The sequence below is a fragment of the Trachemys scripta genome, chromosome 10, assembly GCF_013100865.1.
Source record: "Trachemys scripta elegans isolate TJP31775 chromosome 10, CAS_Tse_1.0, whole genome shotgun sequence".
In the NCBI taxonomy this organism is placed as follows: Eukaryota; Metazoa; Chordata; order Testudines; family Emydidae; genus Trachemys; species Trachemys scripta.
The window spans coordinates 81,685,079-81,701,524 of NC_048307.1; the positions used below are offsets into that span (position 1 = coordinate 81,685,079).

At 48.2% G+C, this 16,446-nt stretch overlaps 1 protein-coding gene across 2 annotated transcripts in view; it reads right to left on the minus strand.

Annotated features, from left to right (window-relative positions):
• Positions 1–257: 257 nt before the first annotated feature.
• Positions 258–16,446, minus strand: part of ITGA11 (integrin subunit alpha 11) — a 151,232-nt gene continuing 135,043 nt past the window's right edge. The window contains exons 24-31 of one of the 2 annotated variants that reach the window (XM_034784470.1): positions 16,153–16,243; positions 15,038–15,151; positions 13,339–13,425; positions 11,061–11,171; positions 9,816–9,911; positions 6,788–6,901; positions 5,536–5,583; positions 3,408–3,492 (exon numbers count right to left, since the gene is read on the minus strand). In XM_034784470.1, coding sequence (XP_034640361.1) covers positions 5,569–5,583; positions 6,788–6,901; positions 9,816–9,911; positions 11,061–11,171; positions 13,339–13,425; positions 15,038–15,151; positions 16,153–16,243 — 628 coding nt within the window. In that variant the 3' untranslated portion in view covers positions 3,408–3,492; positions 5,536–5,568. Of the gene's footprint in view, positions 3,493–5,535; positions 5,584–6,787; positions 6,902–9,815; positions 9,912–11,060; positions 11,172–13,338; positions 13,426–15,037; positions 15,152–16,152; positions 16,244–16,446 lie in introns of both variants that reach the window. The other variant, XM_034784469.1, reaches the window with a different exon arrangement.

Sequence of the window (16,446 nt, forward strand, 5' to 3'; positions counted from 1 at the left end):
CAAACAGGCCAGAGATCTGGGGCCTTGGCGTACAAAGGTTATGAGCTGCTGCCGCATTCACTACGCTTGTCTCCACCACTGGTCTATGAACAGTAACTCAGTCATTCCATGTGCTTCTGGGAATGAACGGGGCGGTGTGAAACCAAATTCTATTTGCTAACCTTGCAGGGACAACCCGATCCTGGCTGATTTCAGCAGCGTCACGACAGAAGAAAACACGAAAAAATAAATAGGCGAAGCTGAACACTAAGACCATGTACACAAATCTTCAAATTGTATTTCCCAGCAGTTCAGTGTTACAAAGTAGAGCTGCACATTTCGAAGCATATTTACAGACCCTGTGTACAAGCACATTGTTTGCATATTATACAGCAGTGACCAGTTTTGGCAAAGTGCGTCCATCAAATTGGAAACTGGCTAATCATGTAACTAGCACTTGCCAGCGGAATGTTTCCTATATACACGAGCAATGTGAACTTCAGCTGCATCTCAGAACAAGGCACCGGCCAGACGCCGCGCAATCCCGATGAAGATGGTAGTGCTGTTTTTGTTCTTTATGAGACTGGTGGAATACACGATAAAAGCTTTTATTTGTCCATTATTAGGATAGTATAAACAAGAATTGATTGGGCAATCATTTTCTTTTGTTTTAAGGAACAGAATTAATACGAAGTCGCTACATTTCATCCGTTTGGTTGCCAGTGGAAAGACCCTACAGCAATACTGGGTATTTTATTTACACTGTTGCTTATTCACTATTGGTCTTATTCTGTGCCCACCGAAGGAAGTGGCAAAGCATCAGTTGACTTCAATGGTGCAAAATCAGGCCCCAGTGAATTTTGACCTTGAGGTATTTTCTATTTCGTGTATATTGAAGTTATTTAAAATACGGGGAAAATACTAATGAGAAGCTAAAGTTTTGGATTTGAAAAAGAAAATTAATTTTCTCATCGCCAACATCTGGAATGAACAAGCTGCTGAACAATGTGTGGTGGTTTGTTTGTTTTTTGTTGTTGGGTTTGGGTTTTTTTTGTGTGTTGGGTTTGATGTTGGTCAAAGAGAGAGGTCGTGTGAGGATGAATTGATGACTTCAGTGTTCTTTATGCAGCCTTCCATTTAAATACTTTCAACAAGATTATTTTGCAAGATTTCTGAAAACCGATCACTCATAAAAGGGGGAAAAAGAAACTCTGTACAGTGGCCAAGATTTTAGTTAAGGCAGCTCAAGAAGAAAATGCACTCTTGTGGTGGGAAACATATGCTACTCCCAATATAATATTGAATTAAAGGGACAACGTCAGGTCAAAAATCCCCATTTAGTGTTGTAAAACAGGCACCCCCATGCTAATCATTCACAAAGCCTAAAACCATCATAGCTAGTCCCATTCTTTGTTTAAAATCGCTAATGGAAACAAATGTAAATAAACACCTCCCTGAAGCAGTTGCATCCCCATTACTAGCCCCTGCTTGGGCTAGTGCAGGAAAACATGAAAGTAAAATTAACTAGAAATAATGAAACTGACTAGACCTTCCTTTGCTCAAGCTGAGAAATGCAAAAGGCAAGAAAAGCAGAAACAGAAACAAGCCAATTAGATTTGTTTTTCAGTTTAAATAATCAAAAGGTTTAACACAACGATAAGGCCCAACGGGGATGATCCTGCAACGTATGTGTGGATGGGCCACAATGGGATACTCATGCTGCAGGCGTAAGCATTTAGTTTTTTTAACCTGACAGTGTCCCTTTAAAAGAAGGCTTCTATATAGTCGTTCTGGAAAATATATTTATTGTCAAAATAAATAAGGGCAGAAATAGTATAATCATAGTCCCTCTTTCCACTCTCTTCTAAAGGCATGTGAACAAGTCAATCCAATTCTAGATGATATTGGTGAAAATGGTTTGGCACAGAATGGTAGTTGAAACTATGAATTTTTAAAAATACTGTATTTTTTATCCTTAAAAAATACTCAAACAGTATTTAACAGACTTTATTACACATCGGGTGGACGTCTGCTTTCTTTCTTTTCAGTCATAAAGTTAATATTAGCATAAATAATTATATTATGCAAAAGAAAAGATTTTTGTCAAACAGCACTGATCATCTCTGCATTACACCAAGTATATACAATTATAATACATGTTTGGATTCCTGTTGCACGTATACTCTTTGAAATTGCACAGTTTGTAGAAAACACTTCAAACTGGTTTTTTGATGTTCTTTTGTGTTTAAACAGGTAAATATTTTCAGAATAAGTATATACAGCTGGACACTGAAGTTTTGCATTAAGGTGCTTTAATTTGCTATTAATTGTATTCAGTGCATTAAAAAGAAAGCAAATTAAAATCTCTGTATTAAACTCTCCACTCAGAAAATGTAAAACACTTGGGGATCTGTGGCTTTGTATTGGCCTGAGCCAGCTCCGCTTTGCTTCAACGGGCGCTCCACTGAACCCTGCATTATTACATTTTGATGCACAACATGAATTTAACAAATGTGTAATTTGTTCAATTGATCAGTTTACTAGCTGGACAGGATTTTTTGTCTCTTTCTTCCTCACTGGAGAAATCTTATTTCCTCAGGCAAATCATGCACTTGGAGAATTCACATGTGGCATTTTACGGACAAGTCCGCCTAGTTTGAATAATCCAAATGTTACCCTTTAATATGAGGTATCTCAGAAGTACTGGTTAGTAGCAGTGGCAGCAGCGAAGGAGTGCTCTGCACAAGGACATCCCCTCACACGATTTTTGAACACTACATTTTGAACACACATTACCCACAGTGTGTGCGGCCATTTAAATGAACAAACAATAAATGCAGGTTTACTGTTGCTACAGCTTAACAGTTGGGAACTAGACTTTCCATGTCTTTTAGCTAGAACGTCTCTCAAATCCCATCCATAATGCCGATTAAGAAGTTCAAGAACAGGAGGTGCAATTAATCAGTGGGATTTTATACAACTCAGGCATGAAAATTAGCTCCTGTAAATCTCCTGAGATTTCACCCTCATCTCACAGCTCTCACAATTAATCGGACTGGCTTGTTTTTTAGTTCTGTAGCATGTCATTAAACTTGCAATCCCCAGCATGAAAACATTAATCATAATGACCACCCCTATTCTGTTATTGCCCTTAGTTCTCTCTCTCTCTCAGATTTGCACAGCTGCCTCCGACTAGGCAAAACAGAGCTAGTTAAAACCAGTTTGAAGTACCTTTTGATGCTTGTGCTCCTGTGGCATTGAGCCAGCGAATCGGTTTTATTTAGATAATTTCACACAAAGGGGTGTATTCTCATCTCGATGCAAACGGAGTTCCACACCCACATCCCTCAGCATCAAGACAGACATATACTCCGTAAGCTGTAAATGAATAGGAACAGGATGATAGATAGATGAGCTTCACAGGCCCTCGCTGGGGAAGCCTCATTCTAATACTTTGGCATTCTGCTCCTGTTCTGTATCTCTCTTGCGACTGGCACTTTTAAAAAATCCAAGCTGTAGGAATTAAAGAAAAGACAAAAAAACAACAACAACCCACCATTACTTCAGCTGCTTATGTTGAAGTGCGTTTCTTTTAAAGTGAAGGGCCCACATTTACATTTTTTGACAATAAAAAGGGTTTGGAAAATTAAATTTTGACAAAAAATGTGTTTGACATTATAAAGAAAAATCCAGTGAAAAACTTTTCAAATGGCTTGCATTTCAATTTCCTTGAAACCTTGCAGCACCTGCTGGGGTTTGAAAGGCAGGAAGTGAAACTGACTCATCTGGCCAAGGTGACTCAGGCAGAAGTCTCAATGGCAAAGGGTAGAATCATAGAATCGCAGGACTGGAAGGGACCTTGAGAGGTCATCTAGTCCCCTGCACTCATGGCAGAGAGTTTTTAGTTTTTCATCATTTGGTTTTAATGCGTTAGTTGATCAGTAAATGTGCTTTTTACAAAATATGGTGTGGAACCTGAGTGTTCCTGTTCCTTTAGAGCAGTGATACCCAGACCTCAGTCATTCAGGAGCCAAATTAATGATCCACATTACCCAAAAGAGCCACAGGAGTGTGAATTCACTGTTTCATTTACTATATACAGGAAAAGTTTTGCTATCCGGCATGTTGGGAGAATGAGTGGTGCCGGTTAACCAATGGAATACCAATTTTCAAAGAATTAGAATACAATCAAATGAATAAAGTATAAAATCCAGTACAGTATATAGATATTCCTCAATCCAGTAGTAGTACCGCACTGCACAGTGGTTGATTTCTTGAAGCACTTAGGTGTAGACAGGTAAAGTTTTCTATACAGTAGGTTATTTGAGGACACTACCTATCACTATGGGCCGCGCGTGGCGTACACCCAGGTCACTGAAAATACACTTAACACTAAAACTGTACTGAACCTAATTGAATCTTTGATGATTCAGAAGGCACTTCAGAGTCTTGCAGTGCCTCAGGGTCATTATAATCAACATCAATTATCACTGTAGATGGAGAAGGTGGAGGAGATTGGGCTGAATCTGTACTGACCCTATGACACACCCTGGAAGCTGCTTTTTTGAATAAATCCCTGATATCAGCTTGTTGACTTGTCCTCTGCCTCTTTCGTATAGAAGTAGAGTGCAGAATGTGCAATTACATAACCTCCTGGGCAGTACACTAGTCCCGGTTGCTAGATTGAAGATTTGTATTGGGAGAGATCAGAAATGCTGGTTAATAGAGCTTTCTGGTTGATAAAGTGCGGGATAACGCAGCTTTTACTGCATCCGAAGAAGTGGGCTGTAGTCCACGAAAGCTTATGCTCTAATAAATTTGTTAGTCTCTAAGGTGCCACAAGTACTCCTGTTCTTCTTTTTGCAGCTTTTACTGTATAGATTATTCTCACAGCAAAATTACTGACCAAGTTATCTACAATTGGTTAATAACACAGTAAAAGCTTCCTGATTGGTTAATAATTAAATCATGCAGTGTTTTAATATCCTGTGCTGCAAAGAGACACATTAAAGAACCACTTGCGGCACCTGAGCCTCCATCTGAGTCTCGCTGCTTTAGAGTGAGAAATTCTTGTGGGATTTCTCTGAAGCTTAAAAAAAAAGAATCTCTGTTTATGCAGTGCTGCTGGGAAGCCTGGTTTGTAATCCGGGGTGGAAAAGAAGCACTTCTCGTGTTCAAAGGTTTTCAGACAAAGCAATAACACTCGCGGTAGGTGCTCGAAGGGCAAGAGTGCCCAGGATGTGGCATTGGGTGTCGATGTCTTTTCATGGGTCGAGCCACAAACCCAAATTACTGCTCTTTTGAAATGTTTACACATAAACTGTAAATGCCAGGGCCCCCTGTTCCATATGGGGCAAATCCTGCTCCCATCACAATCGAGGGACTCTTGCCATAGGCTTTTGGGAGCAGGATTTTTGACATACTCAGAACATTGGAGCAAAGACAGGGCAGCCTGGGCTGGATGTGTTCTGCCTGCCCCTACCCCCTGGCTCCAGCTTGACAATGAGCAGCAAAACCTGCCTGCCCGCACCCCGTCTGTTGAACCAGCAATCTTACCTGCCTGAGAAGGGCCCTCTTGGGAAGTGCAATCTATTCAGTCATGCCCTAGTTGTGGACAAAACTTGGTGTAGGTTTATCAAAGATTTGCTGGTAAGAGCAACTGCAAGGTACCGTGCAAGCTCTGAGAAGACAAGGTTAAACCCATCCCTAAAACGGGCTCAGGAAGGGACTTCATCTCCAGGGCACAACATCAGGGACCTTGGGCCTTTGTCACCTTTCCCTGGAATATCCCCTGTGATCGGTTTCCTGGGCATGACAGGCGAGGGGACCTTCGTCTTCCCCATGGCCAGTGTCTAGCTGTACAATTCACTTTGCCTGGGAGTATTTAACAGTCTGCCCAGCTGTGAGCAAAGCTGGCACTGACCCGCTGAAGCTGGCACTGACCTCCAGAGAGTTTTGGTCTCACTCCACACCCATGCTGCTTTTTGCATTGCCAGTTTGATAATGTTTATCAGACCAAATCCCTGGCAGCCATGGACCAGCCTCTCTGCTCCCCTCTCTCTCCCCAGCACTGGCATTCTGCGTGCCCCTGTCCCTCAAACATGGCTGTTCAGCCTGCTCCCTTGGGGTGCTGCGTAGCCCTTGCTCCCAGCCCCAGAAGCTCAAGTGGGAGGTGAGGAACCCAATCAGTGCCCAGAGGTGAGACTGAAGCTGGGCTGGGGAGTGGGCTGTTCTCTTCGCCTCCACCACAAACAAGCAAGAAAGGGGACAAGGAGAGTGTGGAGGGCACTGGGGGCTTCCTCATCTCCCTTCCAGGGCACCGGGCAGCAAGCCTGACCGTGACCGTTTCCAAGCCATCCGAGCAGCATGGGTTGCAGGCTGGTTGAAGGTTTGGGGTCATATTGGGAACTCAAGTTGCAGCTGTGGCTTGTCCCTCCTGGAGGAGTCCCTTGACTTCAAGCGGAGGATGTTTTTGTTATCAAACCCAGGCGTGCTGTGCAGGGGGATGCACAGAGCCCGAGGGCGTGGGGTGGGGCTGGGTTCTGGCTCTGGGGAGAAGTCAGAGGCTACAGCATCTTCACCAAAGGAAATGGAATCAAGGGAAAGCAGGAGGCGGGGGAAGTTCTATGGTCCGTCATGCCGGAGGTCAGAGGTCACAACGGTCCCTTCTGGCCTTAATGTCGATGGGTCGATGACAAAGGACTAGTGACCATGCAGGGAAACGGCCTCAGCTTGTCCCAAGCGCGCGAGGCGTGTCCGCCCCGAGTGCCGGTTGGAAAATGAGCTCTGCTGTGGGGACCGGCCTTACCTTCCATAGAGCCAGGACAAGGAGCGCGAGCAGCAGGAGCCCTCCTAGCGTGCTGCCTAGAATGATCCAGATCGGGATCTGGGATGCCTCTTGCTTGGAGATTTCAAACGTTATCTGCAATCGGAAGCCGTGTGAGATGAACGGACTTGGGTTTGCAGAATGCTTCCCTCCCTCCCCCCAGTTCTGTCCCCCCCCCCCATGCAACTTTTAGGCCTTCTCTGTGTCTGGCACGTGCCCGGATTTCAGCCGGCAGAGTCGCTTACTGGTGTCAGCCCCTAGCTAGCGCTCTGGCCCGCCAGACCTTGCACCGGCCAGCTCACTGGTGCACACTACAGCTTTGCCTGTGGACACCAGGGCTTTGCATTGGCGGGTGGAATCCCCAGGATGTCATCTCAAATTCACTTGCGCCTGCACATCAATCCAGTGCTTTCGAGGCAGCGGTTGGGAAGTAACAGGATCGCAGGGGCTCAGGCCTGGGAACAGGCACACTGCTCTGTCAGGCTGTATCTGCCCTGCGTAGGGCCCTACGGAAAGGGGACTATGGTACTCCACGGGACACAGGGTCTGCCAACGGCCTGAAACCGAATGCAATAAAACACAGTTTTTTCACCCGCCTTAGATTTTAAAGAACGACTAAACATTTCTTGCTGTCACTTGGCTGCGGGTGCTAGAATGTGGGTGTCTGCAGGCAGTGAGGCTCAGGCTAACAATGGACTTGCCTGCGGTGGACAGGCCCTTTGCAGGGCATGTAGCAGCCCAGGATGGCTGGCAGGGCTACTGACTAGAAGATGAAGCCTGCAGCCAGCAGAGGGCAGCAGCGCTCCATTCTTTCTGGGCCCAGCTGGGAACGCGGTGACCTGGTGGGAGCAGGAGTCTGGCCTGGCTGGCTCTGCCTCAGACACATCCGCACACAAACCCCGCGGGGAGACGGGTCACGTGTGAAAACACTCCTTTTGGCCACATTTTCAAGCTTTGCTCTGTGACCACGAGGGCCTGACACCTACTTTGTTTTGCTCAATGGCAGCTGAGATTCTCACGGAATCACAGGACTCCGGGAGCTGGAGATTTAAGAAAACCACCAAATGCTGTGAGATCTGCAATGAAATCATGAGAGTTGGCCACACTGGAGTTTGCCCTGTGGGCAGGCACGTGGCAATGCTGCTGCTGCCAACCGCTGAGGGGAGGGCAGCTCTGAAGGCTGACAGTGCGCATGGACCCTCTGGAGGCTAGCGTGGATCTTCCAGCCCCACTGCCTGTCCCTGCCGAGGAGACGCTGAGAGATTCCATCTCCTGGGAACCTGGCACAGAGCCTCCCAGCCAGCCCTGCCGTGGCTCTGGGCCTGGTGGGAGCAGCAATGTCTGGTGTCTGCTGCTGGAACTGTGGGGCTGATTCAAAGCCCGCTGAAGGCAGCAGACGAGGCCCTGAGCCTAGCGATCAGGGAATCCCCGCGCTCCCCAGCCATTCAGCCCCGGAGACGCAGTTCAGCCAGCACAAACCAGCCGCCCCACGACGGCTGTTTGGATAAAGCCCCTTTTAACAGAACAGTCTCTCTGGAGGCCACTTCGTTGCCCCGCTTCCTCCGCCCATCGCTCTGGGCCCTCTGCCCTACCTGGCAGTGCCAGGCTGGGGACTGGGTGTCCTCCACCAAGGGTGCTTGTCTGTGGAACTCCCTCTTGGAAGAGACCCTGATGGGCTGCTTTTAGGATACACCGCATGACCCAGTGGCTTCAAGCGGCCTCGCCTGGACTATGTGGAGTCCTCTGTTGCACCTCCCCCCATCTCTGAGGGCACATTTGCGCTGCCAATCAAGGGGCGATGGCAGCTGTGGCCAACATACCCACGACAGCTTTAATCTAGCAGGCCTGCCTGAAACCCGCAGTGACGACCCGGCAGCCGCGCGAGCGTGAGCCCAGGGATCCGGGCGGCCTTGAACATGCCACTGAACCTTCACTGCTCTACAGCCCGGGCTGCAATCACATCGCTAGCTGCAGTGTAGACGGACCCGCGCGGTGTCACGCGTGAACTGATCGCCGCTGCTGCTGGCCACGTCGCTTCCCCTCTGCCAGACCCCTGGGTCTTCTGGGGCGCGGCACTGGATCCAGTTGGTCTCTAGTTGATTTTTAAAAACGTTTTGCCCCTTGGCATTATTGTTTGGTGCCACCAGCCGCTGTGTCCTAGAGACACCGGTGCATTTGGGCTCCAGGGGCATGTGGAGATCCCCAAATAACTCAGAGAAACCGGCCGCGAGGGTGAAATAACCGGAGATCCCCCAGCCTGCCCTGCCGCCTGGAGAGCAGAGCGGAGGAGAGCTGGTTCTGACAAAAGCCATTCGCGAAGTGCCTGAAAAACGTCAGCTCAAGCGCAAGTCGACAAAAGCAAAGAAAATACCTAAAAGCCCCACGTGCGCTCGCAGCCTGTAAGTGGCTAAATAAACCGAGGGATTCCGGCAGATACACTGGACTCGGATCGGGCTGCAACATTCTTTTCTTTTCTGTTTTGTGTGACACTCCTCAGTATCTGAGCACCTGAGGGTCTTTCACAGGCCTTAATTCTCCCCTTTCTCCAATCCCTGGGGTAGGACGGGTGGGCCCGTGTGCATGGGAGTGTGTGTAACTCGCCTCTCCCCCAGCTCCCTCCTCTGCTGATCTGGGGGATGGGAAAGCTCTGGCAGTCTGTCCTGGGGCACTGTGAAATCAGTGGCCAGTCTCAGCGCCGGGGCTGTGGCAGCTTCTGGCTGCAGCTTCCCCTGATTTCATCCCGGTAGCTGCGAGCCCCGTCGGCTTCCAAGCTGCGATTGTGCAGGTTGAGAGGTAGGGAGAGGTGGCACCCGAATCCGCCTTATTCTGAATCACCAGCTCTCTCCGGCTAGCCTGCCCACCCGGCGGGGCTGGAGTTGCTCTGATTTCTTTTCCACAGTAGCCAGATGTAGTGCAGCCCCCCTTAGGGCTTTCTCCATCCCCTCCCTTCCAATGCAAACAGCTGCGCTCCCATCGTTGGGGAATATAGTCAAGAGGTCCAGCAGCTCACCTGGCGACTGGGGTCCTCTTCCCGAAAGATGAAGGGGCTGCGAAACCGTCGCTGCAGAGCTGCATTCGTCGTGAGCTTCAGTGACCTGAACTTCAGCTGCAGAGACAGAACAATGGTGAGAATCGGCCCCAGCTCAGTGTGAGCCTAGAATGTAACACAGAGCCAGGTCAGGCGACGTTCCCAAGGGGCAGCTGCAATGGAAGGGGGCCTTGTGGGGTGGGCACCGTCCACTGGGACATGGCCTGAGACCACCAAACATGTAATACAGGCCACTGAATGGCCATCAAATGGCAACAGCTTTTGGTCATTATGAGCCCCGCTGGGTCCCAGCTGGAGCTGTCGCGGTGCAAGGCCCTGTGGCTCGTTGCTGACCCAACTGCAGGCAGTTGTTCTGTTCGTCAGACACAGTCCAAATGCTCAACAGCTACCTAGAAGCCAACCCATAGCGAATGCCCCAGGTCACATTCCCCGAGACAGGTTCACAGGCCCCCTGGCGCGTCCCAGTGAGGCTGGACCCTGCCGGTTAACGTGAGGGGCTGTAATGTTGGGCTAGGGACCAATCTGGCTGTCCAGGTTGACCTTGCTGATGAGCCCAGCGGCTAGGCTGAAGGTGAAGCAAATGGGATCTGGCGTCACCTCCATTTACCTGCTGCATCATGGGGAATGAATATTAGCTGTGGAGCGCTGCTCCTCCTCCCCAAGTGGGCATCACAGAACGAGGGAGATGGGCGGGGCATAGGAAGAACTGGGCCGTAACCCCTGCGCTAGCTCTGAGTTCTTATCCTCCCTACGTGGCCTGGGGCCAGCCCGGCCGCTGGTGTAGATCAGCAGAGCTTTATTGACATCAGTGACCCCTCGTCTCCATGGGACAAATTCAGACCTGGGTGAGAAGGGGAATCTCTACTAACGTCATAGAATTGGGCCAGTTCACACCAGCCATAAGGTTAGCCCTAGACCTCAGCTCACAGGGGTGTTGGGTTAATTAGGTAACGATGGCAAAGCACTTGGAAGAAGAAACGGGCCGGGTAAGGCTCAGTATTACATTCTCCATGGTGAGCTGCCTCCGGAGATTGCGGATTAGGATGGAGGGTTAATTGCAGCTGAATAAATCGTCTGTGAATGCGAGAATCAAAACGCACACGTCTGTGCTCAGGAGAAAACCAGTCTGTTTGCCCTGTAACGCTTCACCGTAAGGCTCTTTCTGTTTGACGGCAGCCGTGGCACGACTCCGGTTGCTGTACTTACTGCTTTCAGTGACTCCAGCCACAGATTGCCACGTAAGTGAAAGTTGATTTCTTCATTGGATGCTAATTTCACATTACAGTCAATGGACACGACATCCGAGTTACTGTGGTTCTGAAAAAGCAGATGTTTGCATGTCACTGATGTTACCTTCACATGTGGGCCGGGCTTCCCGTCTCTTTCTGGACAGTGCATAATTAAATAAATCCCCCCTACACACACCATACTGGTACTAATGAAAAGACGCTGCCGCCCAGCTCTGATTGGCTCGTTTCACTCTTGGGGAGAAAAAGGGAGGCGGAAATATTTTTTGGTCCTAAGCAAGAACCAAAATGCTGAAATCAAACAGCAGCATTGAGAACCTGGGTTTGCACCATAATCCTGGATGTGAACAGTCTCGGATTCAGTGCAGGGAAGAGGGAGGGGTGAAATCTGACCCAGACTCTGAATGTTGCTGTCTCATTATTATTATTTGATTCTATGTATTGCCACAGGCTCCAAAGGCCCTGTAGGGATAAGGCCTTGCCCTGTAGCCATATTGTAAGGCCTAAGGCCGATTAGGAGAGCAGCGGCCATTAGCAGAGAAGCAGGAAGTCACATCCTCACATTCCATCTACATTACATTAAAACAATGTAATATCGGGCTGTTAAGAAGGAGACCCCGTCCTAATAGCCCCCACCATCACCAGATACAGAAACAGATCTTAACATGGTTAAAGAAAACTTCGTTTGACAGCTTCCTGTCTGGCAAGAAACCACTTCCCAATAGTTGTGGTTGTGAAATCCTCATTTCTTTATTGTTTTATCTTTATGGTCCCCACCTCTGTATTGTCTGTCTGTATGCTCTCTACCTGGTTCTTTGATTGTTTCAGTCTGTTACATAATACGTTTTGCTAGGTGGAAATTAATTAAGGTGGTGGGGTAGGATCAGGTTAGAGAATTTTGTTACACTATGTTAGGATTGGTTAGTAAAATTTTAGTACAATGATTGGTTAAGGTACAGCTAACCAGAACTTATGTTTCACTATATAAACTGGGGTCCAAGAAGGAGACCAGCAGAGAAGGACGAGGGAAAGACCTGGAAGAAGAAGAAGAAGAAGAACTCACCTCCAAGACTCAGCCTAAGATCAAAACTGCTAAGAATCCTCTGCACGACCGTGACGTGCAGCAACCAGAATCCAGACGAGACAGACCTTGCCTGGCCAACAGGGAAAGTCCGCCTGCCTGATCAGGATTGATGAGCATGGTATTGTATGCTTAGCATGTGTATTGTGCTTGGTAATTGTTAATAAATTTAGGATAAGGATATTACTTTTCACTGGTAAAAGGTGCTGCAAACCCGCAGAACGTTACGCCCAGAGCCCTAGGAACTGGGTAAAGGTGGGTGCCCCTAGAGTGTAGAATTTTGTGCGGGTAACAGCCCCATTCAGGATCAGGGCTCTGTTGTGCTAGGTGCTGTACAAAAACACAGCATTTGTTATTTGTCGATAAAGGGCCTGGGGCCTGCTCTCATTGAAGCAAATGGGAATGTCGCCAGTTTCAAGGAGTGGTGGATTAGGTTCAACTTCCCCTTCACTATACGGAACAAACGAGCTCCCTTCCCTAAGTGGACAAACCCTACAGAGCGAGGTGAGGAGGCAATGGATTACATGGAGCTGAGCAGTGCTACAACAGGGCACTGACAGGGAGGAGGGGAAAACTGAGAGCAGAGATGTAGACTAGCGCAGGGCCATGCAGGGTCTGGAAGGAGGAGAGAGTGAGGAGCTCCCATCTGATGGGGAAGACAAGATGGAGCCCGCGGACAGTTCTGATTTGTACAATGGGCTGAACCAAAGCCTGCAGGCAGTGGGGGGTTTGGGACCCGGATTGGCGTTTTCTGTTTGAGCCCATCTCTAACCCCTGGAAAGAGTCGTTTTGTCACCATCAAAACAGCTTTCACAAACTGCACCTCATCTAGCAGCCCAGCAATGTGATGCTTTTGGTACGTGCCTCCGAAGGGGAGAGACGAGGTCTGTGGGTGGACTGGACATTGACCTCCTGAATAATGGGTGGCCTTAACGGAGACACTGACCCTGGCCAACTACACAGTGCACAATTCTCACAGCCAGGAGGCCTTCCCCAGAACTTGTGTGCATACAGGATCACCCTCTCCCTTCCGCTCATTCAGCCCAAGGGTCACGCTATCTTTGGAGACATGTATCAATCACAAAGACAGAGCGGGAGTGCTTTGGAGACAGATCCCAGACAAGAGAGTTGGGAAAAGCCGATGCGAATGGCATACCAGTTGTAGGTTACGGGAAAGGTCCTCCTCAGCGGGTGTCCTTCTGTAATCAGTGTTGTTTCCCCAGATATTACACGTCGTGTTTTCCTTCAATGGGCAAAAGAAGTTCAGTTAAACATAAAGAAATTCATGTTAAAACTAACCCAAAGGAACTAAACAAACACTCCCCCCTCGGCTTTCCATATTCAGGTCAGTTTTATTTTTGCTCTTCCACTATACAGAGTCCAGGGATGGGTCTGTGACAAGTGTCACAGAAGGCTGGGTTCTCTATCTAGACCCTCTCCTCTAATCATAGACTCATAGACTCATAGACTTGTCTAACATGTCTAGAACAATAAAGCATGGAAAAGTTCTCTCTCAATGAGTTCAGAGTTTTACTGTTATCCATTCACATCTGAACATGGACACAAACTTATTCTCTAATTACAGCTACTGTATGAAAACAACAACACATGGTCAGTGGTGGCCACGGAACAAGTCTCTTAGCACATTAGCTACCCAAATGTTACAGACCTTCAGGCATGGAAAGCTTAGCCCTGAAATCAGAAGTTAAGAAGGAGCATCTGAAATCCAAGCTATAATGGACAGCAGGTGGCTTTCACTACTAGCAATTCATTTTTAATTAACATGTTTAATATATTTTTAATTAAAAGGTTAATTAAAAGGTTAACAGCTCTCCTCAACCCTGTCTAGTTCACAGAGTTATTTCCAGGAGCTGTTCCATTGCTGGAGACAGTCGCACTGAAACGAACCAGCTCTGAGTAAGCCCTTTGGGAGAGCTTGATTCACAAGTAGCTTTGAATTCAATTTCACAAGTTTCTCAAGGATCACGGAATATTTTTTCTTTTCTACTAAGGAAATTCATCCCAGGGGTGGGGGTGGGAGGCATAGTCCCAGAGTGGAGGACAAATTTGTGCCCTCCCAAGAGCATATGTTCTATATCAGTAATACCTCCCACTGACTGGGACATCATCAGAACTCTGTCCAGTGTGTGGTAGGCCAAGCGTGCCTGGGCTGTGACTGTAGAAAGAAGTATTGAAGCTAAAATATCCACTGACACCATCTCTGAGGCAAGGCTGTCTTTTCGTAGCGCGCCTGTGAAACGTGCTCCATTGCAGAGGGAATATTATACACAAGGTCCCCAGTGAACTGCCACAAACTCTCCCACCACTTTGAGGTCATTCAGATTCCAGCAGATGTCCCAGTCAAAGTATAATTATTTCAAGACCTGCAAGAAGTTATTAAATGCTAGTGGGAGGTTTAGTTCTTGCAAGGTGCGGATTAGACCTGTGGCTTGCTACCACTTTCCACTTTCCCAGCCAAATGAACGTGGAAGGAAGAAGTCCATGAGTGTACAGAAGAGCCAAAGAGTTAAATAATTGGGTCATGTAAGCGAGAAGATGACTATTAACACTCAAGGTGAATTGACAGCAGGAAAATAATTACCCGCTACTAGGATATGAATATTACAGCATCTACCAACTTTCTAGAGCACATGAAAGTATGTCCCCTGGCTATATATATCGGACGGAGGTAAATAGCCTCATCTCGCTGCCTACTGTGAATCCCCATGGACTGAGTGGAAATGGTTAAGCATTTGGGAAGCTCAAAGTAGCGCTGATAAGAGACTTGATAAAGGAAATATTTCAAATGCAGCGCCTCGAACCATTCCAAAAGTGGAAGTCATCAAAACTGCTACCTGATCCACAATGAAATCAGTCAGCAGCAGAAGGCGATTCCCTCCTCTTGTGGCTACTGGGATTGTGATTTTGATAGTCACGCCGTCGACAGGAAAGAACCCCAGATTGTGCAGCTGTAACACGGAAAGAAGATTGTTTTAACACAGGGAATCGGCATTCGAGGAGCATGACCTTTTTGTACTAGGTGAGAAAGAGCAAGTTTTCAGTTGCAAGCTCTTTGCTCAGGGATAACTGGTGGGTTTTTGTTGTGAGATGGACCTAAATTGGGACACTGTTTTTTATCAGGTGAGGCAATCGGTTGTTTTACTGAGGGTGTGTTGGTAGTAAAATCTATCATCTCGCTCTTTTAGGGCCTTATCTGGCCCTCATTACCATGATGTCTGGTCACCGCTAATGGACTGTCCTTGTAGCGCCCCCAACAGTTAGGGAAGTGCTATTCTTCCCACATTGCTGACGGTCATGGTAGCACAGAAGGTGTCTACACAGCCCATGGCAGTGAGGCGCCCGCCCTGGGCCGACAGCGCTACCATGCTACAAACAGCCCTGCAGATGTCGCGGCTCGGGGTGGAGATCGGATTCTGAAGCCTGGCGAGGAGGGGAGCAGAAGCGTGCCGGGACGAGTGGGGAGCAGGCTTTCCAAACCACTGGCCTTTAGCAAACCCGAATTCTTATTCCAGCGTGTGGAATATACCCCAAAAGCAGTGCAGTGCCAGGAGGGCTGGTGTGAAGAGGGGCCGTTGGGTTAGGGAGAACTCATTTCCAGAGGGAAGTAACCATAGCTTCCTCCAGGATAGAGGCTTTACCCTGCCAGATCTTTGCTTCGCACGTCTTCCGGCGATGACAGACCTCGTGAGCCGCAAGAAGCAATTCAGGTCGTGTACCAATGGCGAGGCGGAGCCTCTGCTCTGGCCTAGGAACACGCAGCCCTTGTGAGAGGTGGCCCAAAGCTCCGCCAAGGCTCCCCTGATCTCGACGCGGTGTGTGCCAGGCCAGGCCCCCTTGTGTCAGGTGCCAGCCCCCAGGCAGTGCCCTGGCTAATTTAAGAGCCTCATATTGATCCATGGGCCTAGAAAAGGGAAGTATTTTGACCCATCCCTTGAAAATGTTGCCTTACCTTAAATGTGCAATTAAAGGGAGGGCCGATGCTGTCGTACCTCTCCAGGGAGCTGTTTGACTTGATTTCATAATAGTCCAGACTCGAACTCCTGTCATGACAACGAATGAGAGCGCGTCACTTCTCCGCAAAACAACCAGTCAGAAACAAGAGGACCTGTCATTCATCAGCCAGGAGCTGCGGCAACCTAGAGTTGAATGGTACTAACCGCTCGAGGGATGGCAGAGGAGGACAGGGGCCGGGTCAGAGAAAGGTGCCTGGGCAGGACTGTGTTGACGGGCTCCCTTGGCACCT